At 30.5% G+C, this 26,094-nt stretch overlaps 12 protein-coding genes across 12 annotated transcripts, besides 1 other annotated feature; 8 read left to right on the top strand and 4 right to left on the bottom strand.

The window, feature by feature from the left end:
• Window positions 1-13,776: part of a mobile genetic element that runs on past the window's edge.
• On the top strand, window positions 1,152-2,861 carry TVAGG3_0772820 (phage tail repeat-like family; the record flags this gene model as incomplete). Its single annotated transcript, XM_051246023.1, has 1 exon — window positions 1,152-2,861. One exon carries the CDS (start codon window positions 1,152-1,154, stop codon window positions 2,859-2,861), a length of 1,710 nt encoding a protein of 569 aa, XP_051092610.1.
• TVAGG3_0772830 (uncharacterized protein) lies at window positions 6,031-6,699 on the top strand (the record flags this gene model as incomplete). The annotated part of the gene is made up of 1 exon (XM_051246024.1): window positions 6,031-6,699. One exon carries the CDS (start codon window positions 6,031-6,033, stop codon window positions 6,697-6,699), a length of 669 nt encoding a protein of 222 aa, XP_051092611.1.
• Window positions 8,662-8,973, bottom strand: TVAGG3_0772840 (uncharacterized protein; the record flags this gene model as incomplete). The annotated part of the gene is made up of 1 exon (XM_051246025.1): window positions 8,662-8,973. A coding segment is annotated over one exon (312 nt), but the record flags the coding sequence as incomplete, so codon positions are not given.
• Window positions 9,092-10,393, bottom strand: TVAGG3_0772850 (DNA/RNA polymerases family; the record flags this gene model as incomplete). Its single annotated transcript, XM_051246026.1, has 1 exon — window positions 9,092-10,393. The coding sequence occupies one exon, from the start codon at window positions 10,391-10,393 to the stop codon at window positions 9,092-9,094; it is 1,302 nt and encodes a 433-aa protein (XP_051092613.1).
• TVAGG3_0772860 (DNA/RNA polymerase superfamily) lies at window positions 10,415-12,559 on the bottom strand (the record flags this gene model as incomplete). The annotated part of the gene is made up of 1 exon (XM_051246027.1): window positions 10,415-12,559. One exon carries the CDS (start codon window positions 12,557-12,559, stop codon window positions 10,415-10,417), a length of 2,145 nt encoding a protein of 714 aa, XP_051092614.1.
• Window positions 13,777-14,288: 512 nt separating the features above from the next.
• On the top strand, window positions 14,289-15,227 carry TVAGG3_0772880 (GTPase protein; the record flags this gene model as incomplete). The annotated part of the gene is made up of 1 exon (XM_001319087.1): window positions 14,326-14,910. The coding sequence occupies one exon, from the start codon at window positions 14,326-14,328 to the stop codon at window positions 14,908-14,910; it is 585 nt and encodes a 194-aa protein (XP_001319122.1).
• A 298-nt stretch (window positions 15,228-15,525) lies between these two features.
• On the bottom strand, window positions 15,526-16,366 carry TVAGG3_0772890 (uncharacterized protein; the record flags this gene model as incomplete). Its single annotated transcript, XM_001319086.2, has 1 exon — window positions 15,597-16,328. One exon carries the CDS (start codon window positions 16,326-16,328, stop codon window positions 15,597-15,599), a length of 732 nt encoding a protein of 243 aa, XP_001319121.1.
• A 1,877-nt stretch (window positions 16,367-18,243) lies between these two features.
• On the top strand, window positions 18,244-19,686 carry TVAGG3_0772900 (WD repeat-containing protein family; the record flags this gene model as incomplete). Its single annotated transcript, XM_001319085.1, has 1 exon — window positions 18,268-19,656. The coding sequence occupies one exon, from the start codon at window positions 18,268-18,270 to the stop codon at window positions 19,654-19,656; it is 1,389 nt and encodes a 462-aa protein (XP_001319120.1).
• A 366-nt stretch (window positions 19,687-20,052) lies between these two features.
• Window positions 20,053-21,829, top strand: TVAGG3_0772910 (positive regulation of cilium movement; the record flags this gene model as incomplete). Its single annotated transcript, XM_001319084.1, has 1 exon — window positions 20,067-21,671. One exon carries the CDS (start codon window positions 20,067-20,069, stop codon window positions 21,669-21,671), a length of 1,605 nt encoding a protein of 534 aa, XP_001319119.1.
• A 100-nt stretch (window positions 21,830-21,929) lies between these two features.
• TVAGG3_0772920 (acetylation-dependent protein binding) lies at window positions 21,930-22,700 on the top strand (the record flags this gene model as incomplete). Its single annotated transcript, XM_001319083.1, has 1 exon — window positions 21,932-22,390. One exon carries the CDS (start codon window positions 21,932-21,934, stop codon window positions 22,388-22,390), a length of 459 nt encoding a protein of 152 aa, XP_001319118.1.
• A 349-nt stretch (window positions 22,701-23,049) lies between these two features.
• TVAGG3_0772930 (protein of unknown function (DUF3447)) lies at window positions 23,050-23,950 on the top strand (the record flags this gene model as incomplete). Its single annotated transcript, XM_001319082.1, has 1 exon — window positions 23,063-23,950. One exon carries the CDS (start codon window positions 23,063-23,065, stop codon window positions 23,948-23,950), a length of 888 nt encoding a protein of 295 aa, XP_001319117.1.
• Window positions 23,951-25,496: 1,546 nt separating this feature from the next.
• TVAGG3_0772940 (protein transport) lies at window positions 25,497-26,050 on the top strand (the record flags this gene model as incomplete). Its single annotated transcript, XM_001319081.2, has 1 exon — window positions 25,503-25,961. One exon carries the CDS (start codon window positions 25,503-25,505, stop codon window positions 25,959-25,961), a length of 459 nt encoding a protein of 152 aa, XP_001319116.1.
• Between the last annotated feature and the right edge of the window lie 44 nt (window positions 26,051-26,094).

Genomic DNA, 26,094 nt, shown 5'->3' on the forward strand with positions numbered 1-26,094 from the left:
CGTTTGTTTTATTTCTTTTTGTTCCCCACTATCCGGATCGGTCATTGTAATTGTTTTTGTTATAGTATCAGCTTTATCTTTAACTTCAATCTTTTTTCCATCGGGATATTTAAACCAAAATTCTAAAAAATTCGATATTGTCAATCTGTTCATATTTTAATCTATCAATTACATTTTTAATACCATCTGAAAATCTTATGAAATGGTCATTATATGGGTTTGATTGAACTAAATTTGAATGAAGTGAAATATAACCTGTTGATGAATATGACATCGACTCATATTTTCTGAAAACACTAAAATTTATAACATGAATGAATTTCTTATTCGTTGAATTTATGAATTCTTGAGGTAATCTTATTCTAGTTTTATTTATCACTGGAAAATAACGCTTTACCATATTTTTAATCGTAATAAAAATGTCAATTATCAATATTATTTCGAATAATAACTGTGAATTAAATTTAACAGTTAGTGGAATTTATAATGTTACTCTCGTTTCTGTGAGTGGTAAATTTAATCCCATTCTTTTAGACCCTTCAGATTTATATCATTTATTAAAGATGACCATGAAAAAACGTATGATATGTATATAAATAATGTGATAGCGAAATGGGATATTAACACGATTTTAAGTTATTTAAATGAATCATTTATCGTATGGTATGAAAAATTTTAAATCAAAACCCGATAAACTTTTTGAACTTGATGAAATAAATAACCTTATTAAATTCCCGCTGAAAATTAAATTTTGTACTCCTCATCTTCGTTCATTGTTGGGGATATTAAATTTTGAAAAAGATGTTGGGGATGTTTTGTATTCTGACACCGGTTCCAATTTCATTTTAATCAAATGTGATAAAGTTAATACCCCAATGAGATTTTCACATCAAACATTAGACCCTAACTCTTACCCATCAATACAAAACATTTTATCCATCAACTTAAACACATTTTCTTTATCATATCCGTTTCAATTATCTGGGAATTCATTTATTCTTCATTCAAAAGATTTATCAAATATTAAATTTAGAATAACTGACCTATTTGATTGTGATTTAGAATTTATGAATGAAATATTATGGCAATTTCAAATAGAAAAAATAGCTGATGAGATAACGGATTAAATATTTATTTTTAAATCATAATAAATGATTAAACAACAGCAACCACAGCAACTTAAGGCGCAAAGCACCCAGGTCCTTCAAACCATTACATACGCCATATATGCATATAATTCAAAGACAGCAGAACAAACACAAAGGTTGAAATATGGAGATTTGGAGATAGTATTGAAAAATGACCATTTCGAATTCGTTTGCAAAGGTGGTGCAGTGATATCAAATATAAAAGAAATTTTATTTATGAATTCAAAAATTAAAGGAATAACGGATGATATAACATCAATTCCACCAGAAGAACAAAGATATTACGCATTAAATGCATTTCCTAAAGTTTTGAAGATTGGAAGATTTAATTTAAATGAGGAATTCATAAAAGGTTTCCTTAATGACATAGAGAAGAAAGCAGATAAGGAATATGTCAACGGTGAGTTAGAGAAGAAAGCAGATAAGGAATATGTCAATGAAAAAGATAATGAAATTAAAGAAAGGGTTGAATGGTATCATGAATGGACATCAAAGATTTTAAAAACTAAAGCTGATACAGGATGGGTTTCAGGATGTTTAGACCTTAAAGCAGATAAGGAATATGTCAACGGTGAGTTAGAGAAGAAAGCAGATAAGGAATATGTCAACGGTGAGTTAGAGAAGAAAGCAGATAAGGAATATGTCAACGGTGAGTTAGAGAAGAAAGCAGATAAGGAATATGTCAATGAAATATACCAAAGTTTGATAGGAACAACTAAAAATATTGAAACTATTGTTGGTGACTTTTCTGTCAATGAAGAAAATAAATATTTTAGATGGCAATTGGTACAGTCCTTAAAAAATGGTATACGATGTAAACTCATTCCGAAAAATAACAATGAAATGTATGTAAGCTATAAAAAGAATGATGGAACACAAGTTAAAGTTCCATTAGACAACAACTGCTACTTAAACATATATGGAAACGAACAAAAGAAATATTTAAGAGTTTATGAAATGACAGATATGACATTGCCTCACCCAGCTCCAGCACCATATTATTATGACTATGGAGATGACAACAGAACACCACATGTAGATGAACAAAAGCTAACATTATATTTAGATTATTATAGATATAAAAGATATAATGCAATAGAAAAAACGAGAATAGTATATTATTATACAGATGACAAAAATAAATATTATAGTCAAGATTTTACCTACCCTGAAAACATAAGATTATATTATAAAAAATATTCTGACACAAACCAGAAGAAACCTGAAATAGTTACACTATATTTTAAGTTCAAAAGAGACAATCCTATATTATCTCATATGTTTGATTTAATGAACCCAGTAGGTTCTATTTATACATCTATGGATGCAAGAGGTCCTCAAGTAATGTTTGGTGTTGGTGCATGGGAACAAATAGTCGACAGGTTTTTGTATTGTGCAAACTCTTCAAAGGAAACAGGTGGAAGTAAAACGATTTCAGGTGAAAATTTACCTGCACACAGTCACTACATAGATTTAAGTACATCTCAGGCAGGTTGGCATAAGCATAGATATTGGGATTGGTCAGGAATGACAAAAGGTAAAGGATATGATGTTAAAGACGACGTTAAGTTTGCTATAAATTGTTACTGGAGTGACACTCAGGGAGAAGGAAACCATACACATTTCGTTTCAGGATATACACAAACAACGGGACAAAGTAAAGAATACATGCCACCTTACATGACAGTTTACGCATGGTATAGAGTTCAATGAACGCTCAATGTTTGTAAAACAAACTTTAGAACGGACTGAAAGTCCTGAGCTCCAAAAGACCAAAAATAAACGCTTTACATGTATTTTTCAGCAACTTCGTCAAATAATTTTATAGCTTTATCTATCTCATCTACTTCAAACGTTTCTTTACCTTTCGTGGGAGCACCATACATTTTCTCAAAAACTTCAAGCAGTTCTGTTTCAGCAGCTCTCATATCATTAACAAACACAACCTTGACTCTATTGACTGTAGAGTCATATCTTTGAGTTATATTATATGTTCTTCCTATCTTATATCTTTTTGTGTTGAAGTCCTTCGGTTTCTGAACGATGTAAAAAGTAAGCCTTCACTGCAACGTTCTGAGTCGAATGAACCATATGTTATGAAGTTATATCCAACAACTGGGTCTAACCATAACAAAACTATTGGTATAAGACTTTTGTCTATAAGATATGCTCTTGTTCCATGAAATGCTACTGATATCATAAGCTCAGGATTTCTTGTCAAAATTTTCTGAGTTGAAGCATTTCTAACCCAGTCGTTTGTTTTCTTTTCAGATGGAGATATAATGTCTGACAAAGAATATTTGTTGTATTTCTTTGAGTATCTTACGTTTAAATCACCTATTCTAACCACTTTGGTGTCATTGTCTATCTTTCTAACTATTTCAAACTCAATGTTTGTCATTACTGTCTTTACATATGAGATAAAGAAATAAATAAAAATAAAATTAGCGTTATTTTTCTAACTAATGAAATTCATTATTTTTTGGTCATGGGCTATGCCCCGCCGCTTTGCGTCTTTATGTTAAAATAAATGGTACCATTAATGATATCATGACTGTTCTCATTCATGTCTGATTTACATCTAATGAAAAAAGTTTAGAAGAATTTTCTTATTCTTTCTGGCATATTTGCCATTACTACTTTCAACTAATTTAACTTCTCTGAAAAAATGTGACAACATGACATTTTGACAACAACATAGGAGGATGGTATTTATTAATTATTTTTGAAGAACTGATGAGGTCACCAGGTCACCAGGTCACCAGGTAATTTAACTTCTCTGAAAAAATGTGACAACATGACATTTTGACAACAACATAGGAGGATGGTATTTATTAATTATTTTTGAAGAACTGATGAGGTCACCAGGTCACCAGGTAATTTAACTTCTCTGAAAAAATGTGACAACATGACATTTTGACAACAACATAGGAGGATGGTATTTATTAATTATTTTTGAAGAACTGATGAGGTCACCAGGTCACCAGGTCACCAGGTAATTTAACTTCTCTGAAAAAATGTGACAACATGACATTTTGACAACAACATAGGAGGATGGTATTTATTAATTATTTTTGAAGAACTGATGAGGTCACCAGGTCACCAGGTAATTTAACTTCTCTGAAAAAATGTGACAACATGACATTTTGACAACAGGTATGAAATTTGATGTAGCCCAAAAATAAAGTTAGTTTTAAAATTATTTTTATTTTTTTATTCCTATATAAATGACAGCAACAAACAACAACAGCAACTATATCGTTTCTGATGAAAAAGTTATTGATTCATTAGTTGAGGAATTAGCTGAGGAATTAGTTATGGCAGAAACTAAAACCCTCAACGAAAGAATTGGTGAAAACAAGATTGATTTACATAACTACTCAAATACGATGGAGGAAGAGGAAGGAAAACTGGTATGGCTTTATTAGTAAATAAAATTTCGAATTTAACGATTATAGATGTTGATATCAATAAATCGTACAATGATGAACTTAAAGAAACAGTTAGAAAAGACATTCTATCAAAACTTTCGGATAAAGATGTTATCGTTAAAACCGCTTCAGGAGGTCTTCACATTTATTGCAACACTAATTTCTTCTATGCAGTTTCGAACAGAATGATTAAATGTTATTCCTGCAATGATTATGATATTGACATAATGACTTCTATTGATGATTCAAAACGTTCATTAGTGGTTATGGCTGATTCAAGAGTTCGCAAGAATGCAAAAGAACCAATCAATACATACTCATTCATTCGTGGAAGTTATGATTCAACATTAACTAGAACAGTGAATGATATATTAAATGATTTGAATATTAAGGTAAGAGTTGAACAGAAGAATGAAGAAATAAAGAGTATCATGAATGAAAACAAAGATGTAAACATTGACGATAAACTAGCTCAGAGCATAGTTGATGGCATCTGTGATTTTGAAGTACATAATGACGGTGGAAACATGAATTTAGAAAAAGAAATAACATTATTCACACTGTTCAAGCAATTAATTCGTTACCTAATCATTTAATTAATGAAGCATAGAATAACGTTTATAACTTCTGCAATTTAACAGAAAATGCTAAAAGTAATTTTGAAAAAGCACGTAGTAGATATGCACATTTAATGACTTCTCCATTTGTTTTAGTGAAGATTCTAAAACTATACCAAAAAGAATATTATGATGAATACGTTTTACCTTTATTACGTAAGCCAAAAATAACATTTGATATAAAACTTGATGACTCGTTTTTGATAACAGATATTAGACGGAAGGCTGAAAATCATCAGTATAAAAACAGTTCTGAAGTAATTGAGGATTTATCACGTGTAATCCGTTTTGTAGATTATGGAAACAAATACTTCATTCAGAAAGATTACAACATACACGACAAAATGAATCAAATATCATTCGTTCTTCAATCAAACATGAAAGAGTCACTCAAAATGATTAAAATTATTTAAAGAAGAAGGTAAAACAATAACCAGCATGGGACATACTATTAAATCAATTGTCTTCATTAACCGTTAAGGGTGTTTGCTTTAAATCTGATTCCCCAGATGTTTTCTCAACGTTTCAGTTATAAATACAACGTTCTCGAAAAACCAGATTACTCAAAAATTGAGATTTTATGAATTCATTAAAAGAAAGCCGTTTGTGATAATAACGATGAAGTGTATAAATACCTTCTCGGCTGGATTGCATCAATGATTCAAACATCCTGGAATCAAGAATGAAACATCAATTATTTTGAAAGGACTTCAGGGAACAGGTAAAAACAGATTCACTGACATTATTTCTGAACTTCTCGCCGGTTATTCATGCAAAAACATTACCGAAATAAGTGAGCTAACGGGTAATTTCAATTCAGTAGTTGAGAATAAAATGTTTCTTGTACTTAATGAACTCAAGAATGTAGGTGAAGATAGACTCGCAAACTTCAACGCTTTGAAATCAATTATTACGGATAATGAGATAAGAATTAATGAAAAGAATCAACCCAGAAGAACTGCTCAGAACGTTGCCAATTTCATTTTCGTAACTAATAACGTCTACCCTGTCAAAATTGAAGTTGGAGACAGAAGATATGTAGTTTTAAGAGTTAATGGTAAATTTAAGGGTCAATTTGATTACTTCAAGAATTTGATGAATTCATGCACTAAGGAATTTTATGATAATTTACTGACGTATTTTATGCAATATGACCTTTCATCATTTAATGTACGAATCATTCCGATGACTGAAGCCAAACAAGATTTAATTGAATTATCAACAAATCCTTTAGATGTATGGATAAATACACATTATGATGAATTGTGTGTAGGTATGACGTGTAAAAATGCTCTATTCTGCAAACCATCAGACATGAAAGACAAGAATTTCCAAATGAGTATTAAGGATAAATGTGATAGGAAACAAAGAAAAATAGATGGTAAACAGACATGGTGTTATGTTTTGAAAGAAGAAATGAAAGGATTATATAAACAGGTTGAACCAAACGATAATGATGATTCATTTACTGACGATGAAATACCTGTAAATGATGCTTTATAAAGTATGATTGGAATTTATTTTTGTCATCCTCCTATGTTGTTGTCAAAATGTCATGTTGTCACATTTTTTCAGAGAAGTTAAATTACCTGGTGACCTGGTGACCTGGTGACCTCATCAGTTCTTCAAAAATAATTAATAAATACCATCCTCCTATGTTGTTGTCAAAATGTCATGTTGTCACATTTTTTCAGAGAAGTTAAATTACCTGGTGACCTGGTGACCTGGTGACCTCATCAGTTCTTCAAAAATAATTAATAAATACCATCCTCCTATGTTGTTGTCAAAATGTCATGTTGTCACATTTTTTCAGAGAAGTTAAATTACCTGGTGACCTGGTGACCTGGTGACCTGGTGACCTCATCAGTTCTTCAAAAATAATTAATAAATACCATCCTCCTATGTTGTTGTCAAAATGTCATGTTGTCACATTTTTTCAGAGAAGTTAAATTACCTGGTGACCTGGTGACTACCTGGTGACCTGGTGACCTCATCAGTTCTTCAAAAATAATTAATAAATACCATCCTCTTTATTAAATTCATCTCTTCCAATCAATTCTTTTATTTTTGCTTCACTCAGTTTAAGGATTGAACGGTAAGTTTCTAATTTTTCGATTATTTCTTTCACCTCTTTATCGTTTTCAACCCCACCACATTGCTGCTTCTTTCTGATTTAATTCTGTTTAGTTTCTTTTTATATTCATCGTCTGGACTCTTGGCTGCTTCGTTGTCACTCATTTCTTACGAAATAAAAAAATTAAATGTTATTTAAATATAATGGAGTAATAAAATAAATCGGAATTTCTATTAATTTATTGTTAACCTCAACTAATACATTACCGTTAATATATCTAACAAATTCAGCTATTGTGTCAAATCTTCGTCTTCTTTTTGTCATTGATTTATCAGTTTTTCCATAATCGAGATGAATCAAAACTTTATCCCCTTGTTTAAAATTCATGAGCCCCGAATTAATTTGTTCACGTTTAACATCATTTAACCTTTCCATTTGTTTTCTAATATATTCCCATTCTTTTGAAATATCATTTTTCATTTCACTGGTTTCATGTTTATAGTTCTATGCCATGTATTATTGTAATAATATACTAACTGCTGTATGATGGAGTCATGATTTCCATCCCAGTATATCTGACCGTTAACCCCTAACGCATCTCTAAGAGTTCTCATTACCACATCAACTATTTTATTATGAAACGTATATGGAGAGGATGAAAAGTAAAAATTAATTTGTGGGAAATAATGAGCCATAGCTGCCTGAAATCCTTTATCACCATCACCCCTTATATTATCTACTCTTTCATGATCTAGTAAGTATTGTATAGCTCTTCTTGTTTCCTGTTCTGTTTTCCCTTTCACCGGAATGCAATATAAATATCTGGTGTTAATGTTAATGGCAAATAAATAAGTAACGTTTCCTTTTGAATATTCTAAATGATCGATTTCGTATGAATATGGATATGGAGCAAATGAAGGGCGACTAAATTTTTCCTTTAACGGTTGAATTTTCGGGTCAATTGGTTTATTTAATATCTTGAAATCCTTTTTAAAATCTTTTTGCTTCTTTAATGTTTGAAATGGATATAATAAAGTGAATGATGAAGGATTAACTGAAGGAGGAGGAGGTACTACTGTTGGAGGTTTTGGTATTGCAAGTGATTTAATTTTATCTGCTTTGATTTTGGATTTCATTCCTCCTTTCATTAATTCTGGATGTATTCTATTCATTTGTTTTAAATATACTGTATATAAAGGTTTGATATACTTTCCCGCTTCGAGTTTATGTTGAAGGATGAATTCCAAAAGTTGATCTTCATTTAAAAGTCGGGCTGAATATGGTTTAAATAATAAATCATAAATTAAAGCTTGTGCTTCATTTATGGTCTGAATGACCTGGGCGTTTTGCACTTTTAGCTTTTGTTCCTTTGTTTTTTGCAGCTCAGGATTATATAATTTATATAATTCATCAATATCTTCTTCTGTTAATACTTTATTTTTGAAATCTTTCAATTGTTTAAGTTGTGATTTAGTTTTTCCCTTTGTATATTCATTATTTTTAATTTTGTCTTTAATTTTAGAAATTATTTTATCATGATATTTCAAAATTTCATTTTTATAATATGAATAATAATAATCCATATCATCACCTGTTATATTTTCATCATATTTTTGGAGATGTGCTTTTAATTCATAATAAGTAAGAAAATTTTGATTAAATACTAAATCATCAATTAAAATTTTTAAATCTACATTATCCATTTATATAAAAATAAAATAAATGTTTTAAGGGCGCCCACCTCTTTGATCAAGAATCAAAACCATCATTAACGGTTCCTTTTGTCTCTTCTGTGGCATTTTATTAAAATTTTAAATTGTATTAAATACACGGCATACAACATCCATTTTCACAACATACAGCCTTAGTGTCTGCTCCTGTTAATGCAGTCTTACCAATTGTTAAGCGAGTCATCGTCCTGTTTTTAAGTTGTAAATTAATATTCTGACCATCAAATATCACTTTATCATTTATTATATCCAAATAATTTTTAGGTGTTAATTGTTTATTTTGTCGTAAACTAACACCTTTCATTTTTTGTGCAATCTTTTTAAAATCACCTCCATCAATTGAACCGTTGAATGATGTATAACACTTGGGGCATAAAGCAACCATGTTATCACCTTGTTTCTCAATTGCTAAACCCAATAACTTCTTCTCATGTGCTTTTTCTTCAGCTTTATTCTTTAATTTAGGTTTAAATTTCTCATCAAAACAAAAGAAATCAAAAGGTGCGAATTTGAAAATGTTTTTATCATAAAATTGTTTATCGGTTACAATTGCTTGAAATGCTTGAGTGTTAGGAAGATTTGGATCGCCAGCGATTGCACAATAAGATGAATCAGTATCACCTTCAATGAAATGAAAACGATTAACATCCATGCATTTATACATAAAATCATAAATGAAAACCAAATACCAGTATTTTGCATTATCTAAAGTGAAGAATGCCTCTTGTAAACATGTATCACATCTATAAAATCTATCTTTGAGCATCACTTGATATGTATCTTCACCTATTTCTCTTATGTTTTTAAACTTATTTGACATACATGCAACGCGTGCCTTCTGTGCATTCATTATTTTAGTCTTTGCGTAATTTTGTGTATTCATTGCATCGTAACCATATGATCCATTAAGCGAAATCTTGCAAAATAAACCTTTTCCTTTATTTCCTTCTAATTCAGCCTTTTGTCTTTCGTTCATAAATTCGTTCGCAAATTCATTAAAACAAGTGTTTTTCGTAAATGTTAAAATTGATTGAATATCATCGATGATAAAATGAAATCTGTCTATTAGATACCAAAGATAATAAGAAGAAAATGGTTGATATTGGTTGTGTGTTGATGCTAACTGAGTTAATTTTCTCTGTTTCTGGTCAACTGGTAGATTGTTTGATTTCATGTAATTATACATAAAACTGCCAATTGTTTTTTCATCTGTGATAATATCTAAGTTTCTTATTATCGGTAAAAAGTTTATGTAATCATTAATGTATTTTTCATCAATGTGACCCTTTACTTCAGCCACGAATAAAGTATTTTTCTTCTTAATTATTCCCAATGCTTTTGCTTTCTTTGTTGCTGTATCACAAATGATAACACCATTCAATCTTCCCGGCATATACATTTTATGGTCAGTATATTAAATGAAATCATGAGGATTAGATGAAAATGATGAAGGATATAATGAATTAAAATCAACACCAACGAAATGAGTCATAATGTTGGTGGTGTCCTCATTTGATACAGTTTTAGTTTCTGGACTATATGAAAGTTTATTAATGTGCGTGATTCCTTTAAGATTAACACGATGTTGAACATTTGATAGACCACCAGTAATTCCATTACGGAGAATGTGATAAGCTTCAACTGAATCTAAAGTCATTGGTAAATTATTTTTTAATGCATAATTTCTTAAATTGATTCTTAAACGTTGAACATCTTCATCTTTATTTGATTTTACGACATTGCAATAACAACACATTAACTGACAATTTTCTTTGGTATGTGGTTTTTCATTATCGATTCTATCTAATGTTGGTTTATTTGCATATGTAAACGCTTTACCACACATTTTGCATTTAGATGAAAGGATTAAATCGTGATAGTATTGAAAATCATCCATTGAAACATTATTTTTAGTATCTCTTTCTGCTTTTTCATCTTGTTTCTTATATGATTCAATTTTATATTTCCAATACTTTTTCGTTAATTCAAAACTTGATTCTATCTCTTCCTCAGGATATTTTTCATTAGGATTAAAGTCTTTATATGCTAAAGCGTAACGAATCATTGAAGCATTCGATGATAAAGAAAGATTATGAAGCATATCAATTTTATAAACAAATGTTTCTTCAATAATTTTATCGATTGGGTCAATCATAATTTCAACATCTTTATTGCAATAATGAATAAAATATTCTAATCTATTCTTAAAATTTTTAGCATCATTGAGATATATTTGATAATCACTATCTGATATAGTTTCTTGAGTTAATGCTGAATAAAATGAATCTTGAGTGAATGGTTCCACTTTATATAATTCTTCTTCGTAATTTTCCCACGTGATGAATTGATAAGGGAAAAAGGATTTAACACGTGATTTATTGTTTCCGAAATCTTGAGTGAATTGGTCTAATGTCCCACCCGCTATATAATTTCTGATGTCAATAAATCTCAATTCATATGGAACGTTTGTTTTCTTTACAATGATTTGCTTAAATTGTGAAGATGAACCCAGCATTGATTTTATTTTCCATTTTGCAGTGTTTAAATCACGAAGAATTAAATTTAAATCAAACTTTCCCGAATTAAAACCTATGATATTCACTTTATTGAATTCCTCATCTAGAAGTTCTTTAAATGCTTCCTTCTGTTTTTCATTTAATGTATGAGACAAAGTCCCCACCGTTTGCGGCTTCAATAATTCTTCATATTGTTCAATATTTGATTTAGCAACTAATGAACAGGTTGAAAATAAAAACTCAATCCAATCAGAAATAAAAGAATCACTCGAAGTTAAGCAAAAATTCCTCGTATATGTTTTATCGTTTAATTTAACCGTTGATGATACCATGAATGGTTTTAAGTAAGCGTTCAAAGTTGCACACTCAGAAAGTTGTAATTCTTCTTTAGTCTCTAATGTTTCGAAGTCAAAAGTAATATAATATCTTGTCGGTTTATAATATTCCTGCAAATTGTGAGCTAATAACCACTGATATATCTTCTGTTTCGTAATATGTGGTGCATATGGTTGCTGTGTCTTTTGCAATTGAAAGTCTTGAATTAATCTTCCATTATTTTCTTTACATTTCTCACAATGCTTTAAAAATCTTCTTTGGTTTTTCCTTTCTGGATCATCGCGGATAGAATAAACTTCTTCTTTACAAAATGAACAAACTTTATAGCCGGTGAGTGCTTCAACGTCTGTTATTCTGTCAGCGTGAAGTTTTCCACATGGACTCTGTGTTAATAAAATATTTACTGTTTCAAATTCTGGATCTATCATTATTGATTCCACTAATGGAAAGTCTACCTTATTTATGTCCACGTCTTCTGGTTGAGGATCACAATAATAGAAATCAATATTAACATTTAACATTCTCGCTAATCTCTCACTTTCTGATGAAATGTCAAAACCTTCATATGCATCTATTGCTTCATTTAAATAGCTTCTACGTGTTTTAGGATTAACACCATCAGGAATGTTATAGAAGCGTTTAAATAACCTTCTACCTTCTGCTCTAATTTGATTATCATTCATTTTAGCTGTTCCGTTTTTGTTCATTTATGTAAGAATAAAAATTAAAAAATAAATAAAAATAAAGTTTATTTTTTAAAGTCCATAAAATGAATTAAGAACACATAAATTTTTATCATCTGCGACGTGACGAATACATTTTAATTTACTCAAGAATGCGTACCCTGATACATTAAATCTAATTCCTGTCTTATTTAATTTCACAACTTTGAAAAGGAATGTATGAATAGCTATAAAATGATGAGAAGATGTTTTATGGGTTGCTTCCATTTTTTCTGAAATAAATGAATAAATATAATGCTTATACGTTTTCATATCTTTTATGTTCTTAATAACGAATGGTATGGACCTTTCAACTTCGTCTTCCTTCGGTGCTGTTCTTTCATATGAAACATTATTGGTATCTTCAACAATGAAACCGCAATCACATAAAATTTTATATGTTCCAATGGTTTCTTTTGATATTTTATCTAATAAATCAAAAACTTTATCAACACCCGTGCATTTATTTAAATAATAATTTGTGTAAATATCATGATCTTCTTTCTTAATCGTATTAGTTGCATATGTCACGTTTCTAAGAGCTTTTTTGAATTTTTCGGAATCTAAAGGTGATGAAAATAAGATACAGGGGTATTCTTCATTATCAATAAATTGTAACTTATGTTTACGAATAAATTTAGTACCTTCTTCTGAAAGTGTTTCGTCTATTTCACCATCTAATAAATTTTGTGTTGATTCTGAGACATAATTTTTATATCTTTCTTCATGAGATTTCTGAACTTCTGATTCTGAAGCTGGGATATTCATTAAACCCTCTACTTCATTTTCATTATATTTTTCAACTTCTCTTAATTCCTTAATTTTTTCATCTATTTCATCTCTTATTTTTTCCAGTCTTTCAATTTCATCGTATTCATCATCTTTAATTCGTTCTTCATAATATTCAGGGAAAACATCAGGTTCTTTAGGTTTTTCTTCTTTAGATGTGGGATATAAGAAATTTATAACATCATCTTTATTCATTTTTCCATCATAATCAAACTCATTTAAAAACTCCGCGAATTTTTGACAATTTCTTAAATAATATTTATCAACCTCATAACCCGCCTCCTCTAATATATCCTTTATTTCCCTGTTTGTGAATCCTAATTTTTTAACGTCGTTAGTCTTGACACTCATTTCATACAAAATAAAAAAATAAAATAATAAACATAACTAAGTTTTAATTTTTCGTAAGAAGTTTGACCCATTCAGTTATTCAAAAATAATTAATTAATCGCGGAATATCTGACATCATCTATATATAGCTTCTTTTAAAATTAATGTTAATTTTTTTAATTTTTTATTTCATTATGTATGGGTTGAGTGTAAATGTCTTACAATTTTGAAAATTTTTTAAATCTTGATTTATTCAAAAACGTAAGAATAAAAACCGTAAGAATCATACATTTTTTTACTTCATATGTTAAAAAAATGATACAAAATCGTTCTATATTGTATGAATTCTTACGTTTACAAAAAAAGTCACACAACCCGTCATATCATACTACTGTGATTTCAATCCTAAATAGGAAACCAAAAATTATTAATTTATGTCTTACATATCTTATAGGCACCATTTATGCTTGAATTTATAATCATATGTTGAATTCGATTGAAATTAATAATTTTTCAGGCTCTATCATATGAGATAAATTAATTGATACAGAAAATTATATCTAATTTTAAAGTTATGCAATTTATTTATTCTGATTTTTTTTGTATCGGTTATTTTTTTCTCAAAAAAATAAATGACGACAATTCAGAAAAAAATCATAGTTGTTGGTGATAGTTCAGTAGGCAAAACATCAGTAATCCATAGGTATGTCAAAGGTGAATTCGACAGTACAATTATCGCTACAATTGGAATTGATTATCGTGCAAAAGACATCGAAATAAATGGCCAGAAAATCAAACTCCAGATATGGGATACCATTGGACAAGAAAAATATCGCTCTCTCGCTCCTCAATATTTTAGAAGAGCAGATGGCGTTATTTTATTTTATGATACAACAGTCAAGACATCATTTACTCATTTGCAAAACTGGTTAGACTCGATAATAAACAACGCTCAGTCTTCGATTCCAGTCATATTAGTTGGAAATAAAGTAGATCTTCCTGAAGTTGTACCAAAAGAGCATGCAATAGACTTTGCTCGTGATAAAAAGTTGGAACTTTTCTTTTGCTCAGCTAAATCAGGCGATAATATTGATCAAATCTTTAACAGAATTGCAGAACTTACACTTCAACATACTGTTGAGCAAGATCAGCCTCAAAACGTTGTTACAGTCAAAGAAACTACACCAGAAGATAAGAAGAATGGCTGCCATTGCTGATTTCGTATTTTCCATGATTTTTTTTGATTTTGTTATTTATGTTTTATTCTTTATTTTATTTTATAAATACTCAGCTATTTAACACCACATAGTTATCTAATTACATTATTTCATTTGCTATTTTTTTTATTTTTTAGATAACATGAAACAGATCCATGAAACTACCCAAATAAAGACAATTTGAATAAGTAATCTACTTCAAGAGAAATCTGAATTTGATTTTTGAAAATAGTTATCCAAATTAATGCAAGGTAATTGCAATACAGACCATGATGTAATCAAATCCAAACACACGCTTCATAAATAAGATATTTTATTTGGCATATTTTTAATTACATCTTTTTTATGGAGAAATTTATAATGAATTATTATCAGCAATGTTAGTGTATTCGTGACTTAAAATAATGGCCGATCAAAATTAAATATTAAATTACATATTTTTATCTATGTACAGTTAGTCAATATTGATATAGATGCTAGCTCTATCATACAAAAATAATATAAAACTATCTGGTATAAACTCTTAATAATAAATAAATTTGTTTTTATATCAACAAATAACAACAAATTGCACAAATCAAATGATAAAAAAGGGGAAAAAGAATAACTTAATTGTAATGGATAAAATAAATATTCTTGATTTAAATATCTTTTAATACACATGAAAAGTTATAACTTCTTATCACTTACTTCTTGTTAAGGCGGGCCTGGACCTTCTCGTGTGTGAGAACTGGTGGGCAAAGGAGAGCGATGTTAGCAACGATAACAAGGATCCAGAAAACAGAAATGAAGAGGGAAAGGATGAAGATGCCAACAAGGAATGAGCACCAGATGAGGCGGCCAACGAGTGTCTGATCCTTGTAAAGCTTCTCAATAACGCCAAGAACAACTGGCATGAATCTGAGATACTTAGCAAAGAACTGAGCAGCTTCCTTAGCATCACGGATGTGGTTAGCTTGTTCTGGTGTGCCTGGCTCAACGTTAGCGCCAAATGCCATTTCAAGAACCTTTGGAACAAAGTTAGCAATGAAAGCGTTGTAAACTGCATAAAGGAGTGTGGCTATAGCAACAGCAGCGTAGAAGTTAAGGTTCATCTTACGCCAGATGAAGAATAAGAGGTTCATAACAACAAATGTAACACCAAGAACAATTGGGCGCTTGAGGAAGATAACTTCCTGAACACGGCGGAATGCAACTGGGTGGCTGTTGAAGAAGTTCTCGAAGATTTCTGGGTGCTTGCATGGGCAGGTAAGACCGAATGGGCCATCACCTCTCTTGCAGGCGGAGCAGGAAATTGGGCATGCTTCACCAGCTTCTTCTGCCTTTGGCTCTTCAGCTTTTGGTTCTGGTGTTGGCTCGGCAGCAACTTCTACCTTGCCTTCTTCTTGTGGGACTTGCTCGGGTTGGGCGTCAGTCATTGAGAAAAATTGAATCACTTCACTTTAGAGGTTTGAAACATTTTCTTGTGTATCGTAAAATTTATGTCTCTGTTTTTTAATTTTTCCTTCAGTACTGTGACTCCAAAAACACTTTTAGAAAACAACTGATTTTTTTCTAAATGCTTCCATAAAATTGAAAAAGTTTAAATTCCTATTCTGTAGGATAATTTGTGGATGCAATCGAACAATAATCAATTGAAAAGAATTTCTCATCAGAAATTTGAAAACAATAGTCAAGTTGATTGAATTCATATCTTAAATAACTATCAGAAATAATAAAACTCTTAACCTGAAACATCTTGTTAGATAAAAGATTTTATCAATGATCGTCCAACCATTCAATGCATTTTTCTGAGGATATTGAACATAAAATTTCTTCTCGTATTTTAATATATCTTATTAAAATAACATTGTTATCGATCATTAAAAAACTCATGTAAATTATAAAATTTTGCATAAAATGACTTTACTTCACTTCGGAATGGCATGATCAAACTAAGACAGCATAATGATTCATAATAAATTTTAAAGTTTAAAACAAAATCATAGCAATCAAATAAAACGATAACATTTCACCGAAACAGCATCTATTACATGAATACACTTTTACAGCTCAAACTATACAAAGGATAGATGCATTTCTGAACTCATATTGCCTCTATGACTCAATTCTTGCTGATTATTGATCTTTTTAGCAAAACAGCGTCCATAGACATTATCATTCAATGGAAAACAAGGTATTAATACATCACACATATTTATTAATTGATTTTATCTATTATTTACATTCATAAATATTTTATTGACATGAATTGATCCTAAATTGCGACAATGCCCACACAAAGTAGCACAGAACTTTTAATCCACAATTTGATAGTTCAACTCTAAAGATTTTCTATTTTCTATCAATTTCCTCATCCTTTTTAAACAACCAATAAGCATCCACGATTAATACAACTAAACATGCACGTACAGCTATTAAATAGTCAGATCACTTTCCAGTATTTTTTTTTTAATATTTTTTTATCGTATTGAAATTATGATTTATCGTACAACATGGCTTTACTCATGAAATGAATTAACCATTACGCTCTTTAATACTAAGTAAACTAAAAATTTTGTCTTCTCTATTTTTTTTTGTCTTATTTTTGTGTCCATTGATAATATGAAATCGATTAAATCAACATGTGAATGCCTCATCCTTTACGAAAAGCATTATTAAGTTAGTGGGAAAAAATTTGATTTTTCCAAACACCAATGAATTAATTTCTCATAAATCCACCCATCATATTGTAAAGATTAAATTTTCATGATTTCTTAATTCTCGTTATCACACAAATTTCTCTATAAAAAAAAGTCGTCAATCAAAAATTTGAATTATTTACAAAATTTTCGATCATTTATCTTCGAACGACTCAATCTGATGAATTCAAACTCATGTATTCTTTCTTTATGCAAGCAGAACGTTCGTTATGCAATATCAAACCCTGCGAAAGCTTAAGAATGAATATTAATTGAAAATAAAAAATATCAAACATAAATATATTTCGTATTTCAACACACCTCATACACTCTACAGAACAGTTATTATAGGGAAATCCAATTAATATATTCGTTTACTCAAAGGAAAAAAGAATTTATGACCAATATAATATTATTAGACTTTCTAAGGTGGGACCAAGCCAAGAAGATACATTTCATAATTTAAACACAGTATACGCGGAGAATATTTCTTTTACGTTACTTCAAATACTGTTTTGGCTTTGTCAAAACCTTAATTTTTCCAAAGAGAGTCAAACCAAAATCATAGATTTGTTAACATATTTTAGTTCGATTTTTCACTAAATCATGTGCTGTTGACCGAATTTTTATCCGTGTCACTTTTTGAGGATATAACCTAGTGAATTTCTAAAAATCAATGATTCCAAAGGGGAGCTCTCCTTCAAAACCGGAATCAGCTACTTCAGATAATTCTATTTCTAATGTAGAAATTCTCCAAAGGATCAATTATTACAATACTTTAAATTTAAAGAATAAAGCTTATATTCTCGAGCTTCAGACATACAAAACTCATCTTCAAAATTTATTATATCAATATACAGATGATGCCAATTACATTATGGAATACAGACGTTCATTAAAGACGATCCTTCTTAAAATCAAATCAAAATACCCGCAACTTTATTTAAACACTCCAGAATTAAATCCATCTACGCCTTCCATCCCTAAACAAACAGGTTTTGTGCTACCACCAATTGATACAAGCCTTTTACCAAAACAGTCGTCATTTCCACTTTATCCTGTAGAAGAAACCACCATGGATTTTACATATACCATTGAGTCCTCGAATCCATTTTTCAATAAACACACGGTCAACTTGAAGTTCTTATTAAATTTGCAGACAACGATTTGCGCAATTGATTTTAGTCCAGATGGAGCACAATTCTCGTTTGCTTCAGTGAAATTTTTATATATAGTCAATACAATCAATGGACAGATTGAAACAATCGCTGATATCAGTAAAGGCGTAACAGCTCCAGAGACCATCAGCAGAGTTCTGAAATACTCACCATCTGCAGATATTATTGCAGTTGGAATTGATCCGAATTTTGTCGGAATTTTCGACTTAGAAAAGAAATCTCTTGTTCAGACTTTAAACGGCCATACTCGATATGTTACTGCGCTAGAATATGCACCAAACAGTAAGTATCTCATATCAGGTGGAGCTGATGGAGTAATTTGTATTTGGGATTTAAAGAAATACAGGTTAATTAAGAAGATACAGTATAGCGAAGGTGAACCTAACAAGAACGCAAATAGTGAAGGAGCAGTTTTGTCCATTGTTGCAAATCCAAAAACTGACATTTTCGCAGTTGGCATTGCAAATGGATATGTTGGGCTATTTAATGCAGTTTTTGATCAGGTATCCTCATTTAGAGCACATACAAGTCCATTGCTATCAATGAATTTTGTTTCAAACAGTTATTTAATTACGACATCGGCAGATAGATCAGTTAAACTCTGGCAAGTATCAGATTTTAATGTAAGTATGGCCAAATTGTTTAATGAACATGAAAATTATGTTACTTGCAGCTGCTTTTCACAAAATTATTCTGTATTCTTTACCGGATCTAAAGATAAATCAATCAAATGTTGGGACTATGATAACCAATGCCTTTTGTTCACTCTTAAAGCTTCTTCCAACACAATTCTAAATGTTTCTCATCATCCTCAAGAAAACATTTTTATTGCTTCATCAGCTGATGGAAATATTACATGTTGGTCTTATTTAATGCCAGCCAATTAGGTTTTTTAATAGAAATCGTTTTGTTTTGTTATTTTTATATATTAAAGTTTTTCATTTGTTTTGTTTTATTATATATTATACATTTTTAACCAGAGAACACAACATATGCAAACCGTTCCAAAACATTGCTCTGCCTTTAAAATTTTTGAATTTTTTTTTAAGTTTAATGATAAAATTCTTAGAGGGATTAATTGTATTCTAGCTATATTTGGTTTCTGTGATATTAAAACAAGTTGACATTATAATTTTTTGAATGCTGAATTTGCAATCATGCTTTCTATCGTCAACTTTTTGTTTATTTTTTGCGATACTAAAAGATCACACCAATACACACATTTTTATAATGTTCTGAATAATGCTCGTTATAAAAATAACGTAAACGATTCAAAAGATTTTCGAAAAGTATCTTTATGATTTTACCCGGTGATGAAATCGATGATCGATCTCATTATCCAACATCAACTGGAGCACTTCGAGAACTTGGTTTAGTTCCAGTTAATGCTGAAAGACATCCTCCTCTACTGTGGATTGATGGATTCATCACAATGGAAACTGCCGAAGCACTTCTACCATATCAAAGAGCAAATAAGATACCATGCATGGACTATTTGTGCTTTAAATCTACGATTTTCACAGAATTAAATAAAGCTCGCAAAAAATATCCATCGGCATTCAACTTTTACACTCCAACATATGTGTTACCAGATAACTTCCCAGAATTCCAACGCATGCACTCATCTATATGCTCAAGGAACAACGAAGCACCAACTTGGGTCATTAAACCAAAGAATGGTTCATGCGGAAAAGGAATTATCCTGATCAATTCTACTCACGAAGCGGAAGAAGTCCAAGATCATTCAGTCGCTCAGCTCTATATCCATCCTTACTTACTTGACAATTTGAAATTCGATTTTCGATTCTTCGTATTGGTTGCTTCACTTGACTCTCTTACAGTATTTGTTTACAAAGAAGGAATTGCAAGGTTTTGCACAGAACCATACTCTCCTCCTTCAAAACAAAACAAGAATCACCAGTTCTGCCATTTAACTAACACTGCTGTTAACAAAATGAGTAATAAGAATCCAGAAGACTTCACCCGATTAGCAACTGAAGTTTTGAAGAGATTTGGTGCAAATGAAAAAATTATTTGGGAAAAAGTTAAACGTCTTTCAGCCCTTGCTATTGCTGGCTTGTATCCAGCAATAATGGCTACCCTTCCTAAATATGTCGAGCCAAAAGTTGAATCAAAGACGTTATTTAAACCAAAAACGGCCAGAGACAACAAAGCTATGAAATCAAGCATATCTAAAAGAAGAAGTTTATCTCCAACACGCGAGATGATGCCAAAGAAAGTTCCTGGGCAATCCCTGAAAATTTTACCTGCGTTAAATGAGGAAGAAGAAGAGGCCGCTACAGAGAAAACAGTAGTAAAAGAAGAACCAAAGGTCGAACTTAAACTTCCTGAAGAAACAGCTAATAAAGAATCAACAGAAAAAGATAATGAAGATATAGTTTCGACTTCAAGAACATCTGAAGAAAAATTCCAGTTGAAAGAGATTAGAAATACAATACCAAGGAAATTCTTCCACATTCTTGGAATTGACGTCATGATTGATGAAAATATGGAACCTCAATTCTTAGAATTGAACGACAGACCATCACTATCTGTTACTGTTCCATTCGAGATGCCTCTTAAGAAGACAATGATCATGGATTCATTCAAACACGTCACTCATGACGGCGCTGTCACAAATATCGAAGCGGAAGGAAGCGGATGGGAAATCGCTTATCCATCAAAAGACCACGAACTTAATAGCCAAGTTGCTTTGGCAATGACCAGAAAATCTGATCTTAAATATTCAGGGTATATGCCAGGAAAAGGCGCCACAGCCATGAGAATAGTTGACAGTGGCATCAAGAAGGAGTGGCAAAAAGAACATCGCGCTCGTTTCGAAGATCTCAGGCAATCTATGAAAGCGCCAAAATTCGTCCACTACACCAAAGTTATCTTATAATACTACCACATACTATATATTATTTTGTTATGTTTTATAAATTTTTTATGAATATTATTTTGCCCAAAATTTCGCAATATTTTTTATCAACAATCTATATAAACATTTAATATAGCGATGCCTACCAATGTGCTTAAGTAGTGTTCTCAAAATGGCCATTCGTTTGATCAATTTAATGATAATCCGATTTTTTCGGATTTGAATAGTACGATTGATTTCAATTCAATTTTAAATTATTATCAATTTTTACGATAGGAACAATGAATGAATATCTTCAAGGAAGGATCCTACGCATTGTTGAATCACTCATAGAATGGTCTGTTTGTTCTCAATTCACAAGCGCTCCTGCTACAACAGATGGTTTGGCGATGAATATGTTTATTGTTCCTGAGCAAAAGTTCGATTTAAACTCAATCAAGACAAAATGCGAAAATAAGGAATACAAAACACTCGAAGAATACAGAGATGACGTAAATAAAGTTTTGGCCACCGGTTTAGAGAAGAAGAACAAGGACAATTTCATGTATATTATGGCTCAGGAAGCATATTTATGGTTCAACAACAAAATAAATACACTTCCACGCAATCAAGAACAAGAATGGCGCGATAAAATAGCTAAGCAAGTGGCCAAAATTAACGAATTATTACAGTATAATCCTCTCAATCCACCACCTACTCAAAAGCAAATCAAAGATACATTCTCGAAACTTCCTTTATAATTTCAATTTTATTTCATCAATAATCATGCTTTAATTAGCTAAAGTCACTTGTCTAGTTACATGTGTTACCCGGTTTTTGTTTAGTTCCATTATTTGTTGACCAAAAATTTAATTTTAGGCCACATTTTGGTTCGAATGGGAAATCTCATAATAGTGTGCGATAACGCACCCGACTATTTAGCTTATGGTCCAATTACTTATTTTCAAATGATTTCTTTCTCCATTATTATCTATTTTTACTTATTGTAATAACAGGATCTTATAATATAGTACTAAAAGAGTTTATTAAGAGTATTAATTTTTCTTTAAATATGAATAATTTTTTTAATTTTTTTTTATTGAAAAAAGCATTCTTCTCATATCCATTCCCAGTTGTGTGAGAAAGAATCTGGTTGAACACTAATTTAATGATCAAGGATAATAATGAAAATATTTTTTTTTCAGCATATATCAGCGCTCAGTTGCACTGCGTGCCGAAAGAATGTGTTATATAGGGTCACTACAAAATTTAAGTAGTATATATATGTTTGATCTTAATACAAATCCAAAAATTATATCCGCAATCAATGTGGACATTGTTTACCACAGGTATATCATAAAATTTTTCTTATAATGAATTTTAAACATATTTTACATGGGAAAATGGTAATAAGTACATTTTAAAACTTATTAATGTCTGCGCAAGACGTTCACCCAAATACATACAGTGAATTACATAGTATCCACAAATACTACATTGATTCATATAATGCGTTATATCAGCTAAAAGTCGAAAAAGAAGAAGCAATAAACTTTATTTACAAAATGATCAAATCAAAATTGATTGATTCAAAGAAACGTCACCCCAAAGATATAATGGTAGATATTTTAAATATCATTCCGTATAATAATCGCTATACAAAGTCATATTTATCTCTTGCCAAACTAATTTATGATGAATATCATGTGGAAGAAGTCAACAAAGTCGACAATATTTTAATATTCCTGTTTTATAAAGAATATGGAATTAAATTAGACAAGTCTGCTGATTTCGAAAAAATTAAATTAGAAGATCTCAACATTCATACAGATGATACGATTTACAGAGCAATTATGTATAATGACAAAGAAAAATTTATCATATTCACAGAAAGAAAAGAATTTGATAAAGATCAAAGACTTGAAAACAATTTATATCCATCTTCTTATAATGGATATTCATTACTTGAATTATGTTGTTACCACGGAGCAGTTGATTGTTTCAAGTTATTAAGAACTAAATTTCATTCAGAAATAACTCAAAAATGTCTTCTATTTTCATTTTTAGGAGGAAAACCAGAGATCATGAGTGAATGTTTAAAATATCAAACACCAGATGAAGATTGCATGGAATATGCAATTATTTCACACAACATTGATTTCGTTACATTCTTGATGAATGAACACTATTTAGAGATAAATTTAGATTATTGCGGAATATATAATAATCTTGAATCATTCTTAGTTTATTTCGATCAAACAAATGATATTAACAAATGCTTTTTTTATTCTACGATGTTTGATATTTCATCCTTTTACTAATATTTGCTTTCACATGGCGCAAATATCAATGAAAAAGATGAAGAAGGAAAAACCGCTCTTCATCATGCCGCAATTAAAAATAGTAAAGTGACAGCTGAACTTCTTATTTCTCACGGTGCAAATGTCAACGAAAGAAATCCATTTGGACAAACTGCTTTTTATTATGCAGTGCGCCATAACAATAAAGAAATAGCTGAAGTTCTTATTTTACATGGCGCAATTATCAACGAAAAAGATGAAGAAGGAAAAACAGTTCTTCATTATGCAGCATTAGATAATTTTAAAGAAATTGCCGAACTTATAATTTCACATGGTGTAAATATTAATGAAATTGATGAAGGAGAAGAAACCGCTCTTCATTATGCAGCAGAATATAATAGTAAAGAAACAGCAGAACTTCTTATTTCTCACGGTGCAAGTATCAATGAAAAAGATATAGATGGAAAAACTGCTCTTCATTATGCAACATTTGATCATTGTAAAGAAACTGCTAAAGTTCTTATTTCTCATGGTGCAAAAATCAATGAAAAAGATAAAAATGGAGAAACCGCTCTTCATTATGCAGCGAGTTATAATAGTAAAGAAACAGCAGAACTTCTTATTTCTCACGGTGCAAATATCAATGAAAAAGATGAAGAAGGACAAACCGCTCTTCATTTGGCATTAATTTGTGAGAGTAAAGAAACAGCCGAACTTCTTATTTCACATGGTGCAAATATCAATGAAAAAGATAAATATGGAAGAACAGCTCTTCATTATGCAGCAGAAAATAATAGCAAAGAAACAGCTGAACTTCTTATTTCACATGGTGCAAATATCAACGAAAAAGATAAATATGGAAGGATTGCTCTTCATTATGCAGTAATTTATAATTTTAAAGAAACAGCCGAACTTCTAATTTCACACGGCGCAAATATCAATGAAATAGACGAAGGAGGAGAAACCGCTCTGCATATTGCAGAATTACATAATAGTAAAGAAATGGCCCAATTTCTTATTTCGCATGGTGCAGAAAAATGATATTTCTTCATAACATACTTCTCTTTCATTAAAATAATATATTCAGTTTGTTATAATCATTAATGAGGAAAAGCATCATAAACGTTTTAATCCCGTAAATATGGTAATTATCTGGAATAAAGGGTAATGTGTCAAATGTTACTTTTTGAAATAAGGAAACATCGAATTTATTCGATTTGACTTTTAGATAGGGAAACTGCAATTCACGTATTATAAACATTCCTATTCCTATAAATTGGCTCTAAACATACTTAATTCTATGATAGTTATCTCTTTTCTTCGATAATCAATTTAGCTATCACAATAAAGTCCTTAAAACCCTTATAGGAATCGACAATATGGGATGTGAATATTCATACATCTACATATATATATTAACTCGTTTAAACTTTGTATTTCTTGTATATAACTCATTATCATGAATTAATGATGAAATATTGATTTGTAGTTAATGTGTATTGTATTTAATTTATTATTAAGAAAATTAATAAAAAAGCTTAAAATAACGATATGTAAACTCATTTTATTTTGAATGATTTACTTCTTCATTGTATTTAACAGACAAGGCAAAGCCAGACTTAACAAATGGTATGAGCCACAGACAAAGAAGTCCAAGGATAAAATTATTCGTGAAGTTTCAAACGCAATTTTATCAAGACCATCAAACTGCTCCACATTCATCGAATGGAGAGATAGAAAGCTTGTATTCAACAGATATGCTTCATTATTCTTCGTAATGGGCGTAGATGTCAGCGAGAATGAGTCAATGTGCCTCGATGCGATTCATTTCTACGTAGAAACACTTGATGCTTTCTTCGGCAATGTCCGCGAAGTCGATTTAATTTTCGGCTTCCAATACGCTTACAACATTCTCGATGAGCTTATTTTAGCCGGAGAATTTGTTGAAAGTTCTCGCTATAATCCAATTCAATCAATTCAAGAGCAGAAGGAAGCTATTCTTACAGAACAAGGTCCAAAGTTCGAATTGTAATTTCGTTTATTTTTTTTTACAATTTTTATTGATTTTTTCTATAAATAAAAAGCTAAGCTTTAAATCAAAGCATATATTTACAACATTATCACACAACTCATTACAAATCATTTTATACTTATATTTATTTGAT

The sequence above is a fragment of the Trichomonas vaginalis genome, chromosome III, assembly GCF_026262505.1.
Source record: "Trichomonas vaginalis G3 chromosome III, whole genome shotgun sequence".
Taxonomy (NCBI): Eukaryota; Parabasalia; order Trichomonadida; family Trichomonadidae; genus Trichomonas; species Trichomonas vaginalis.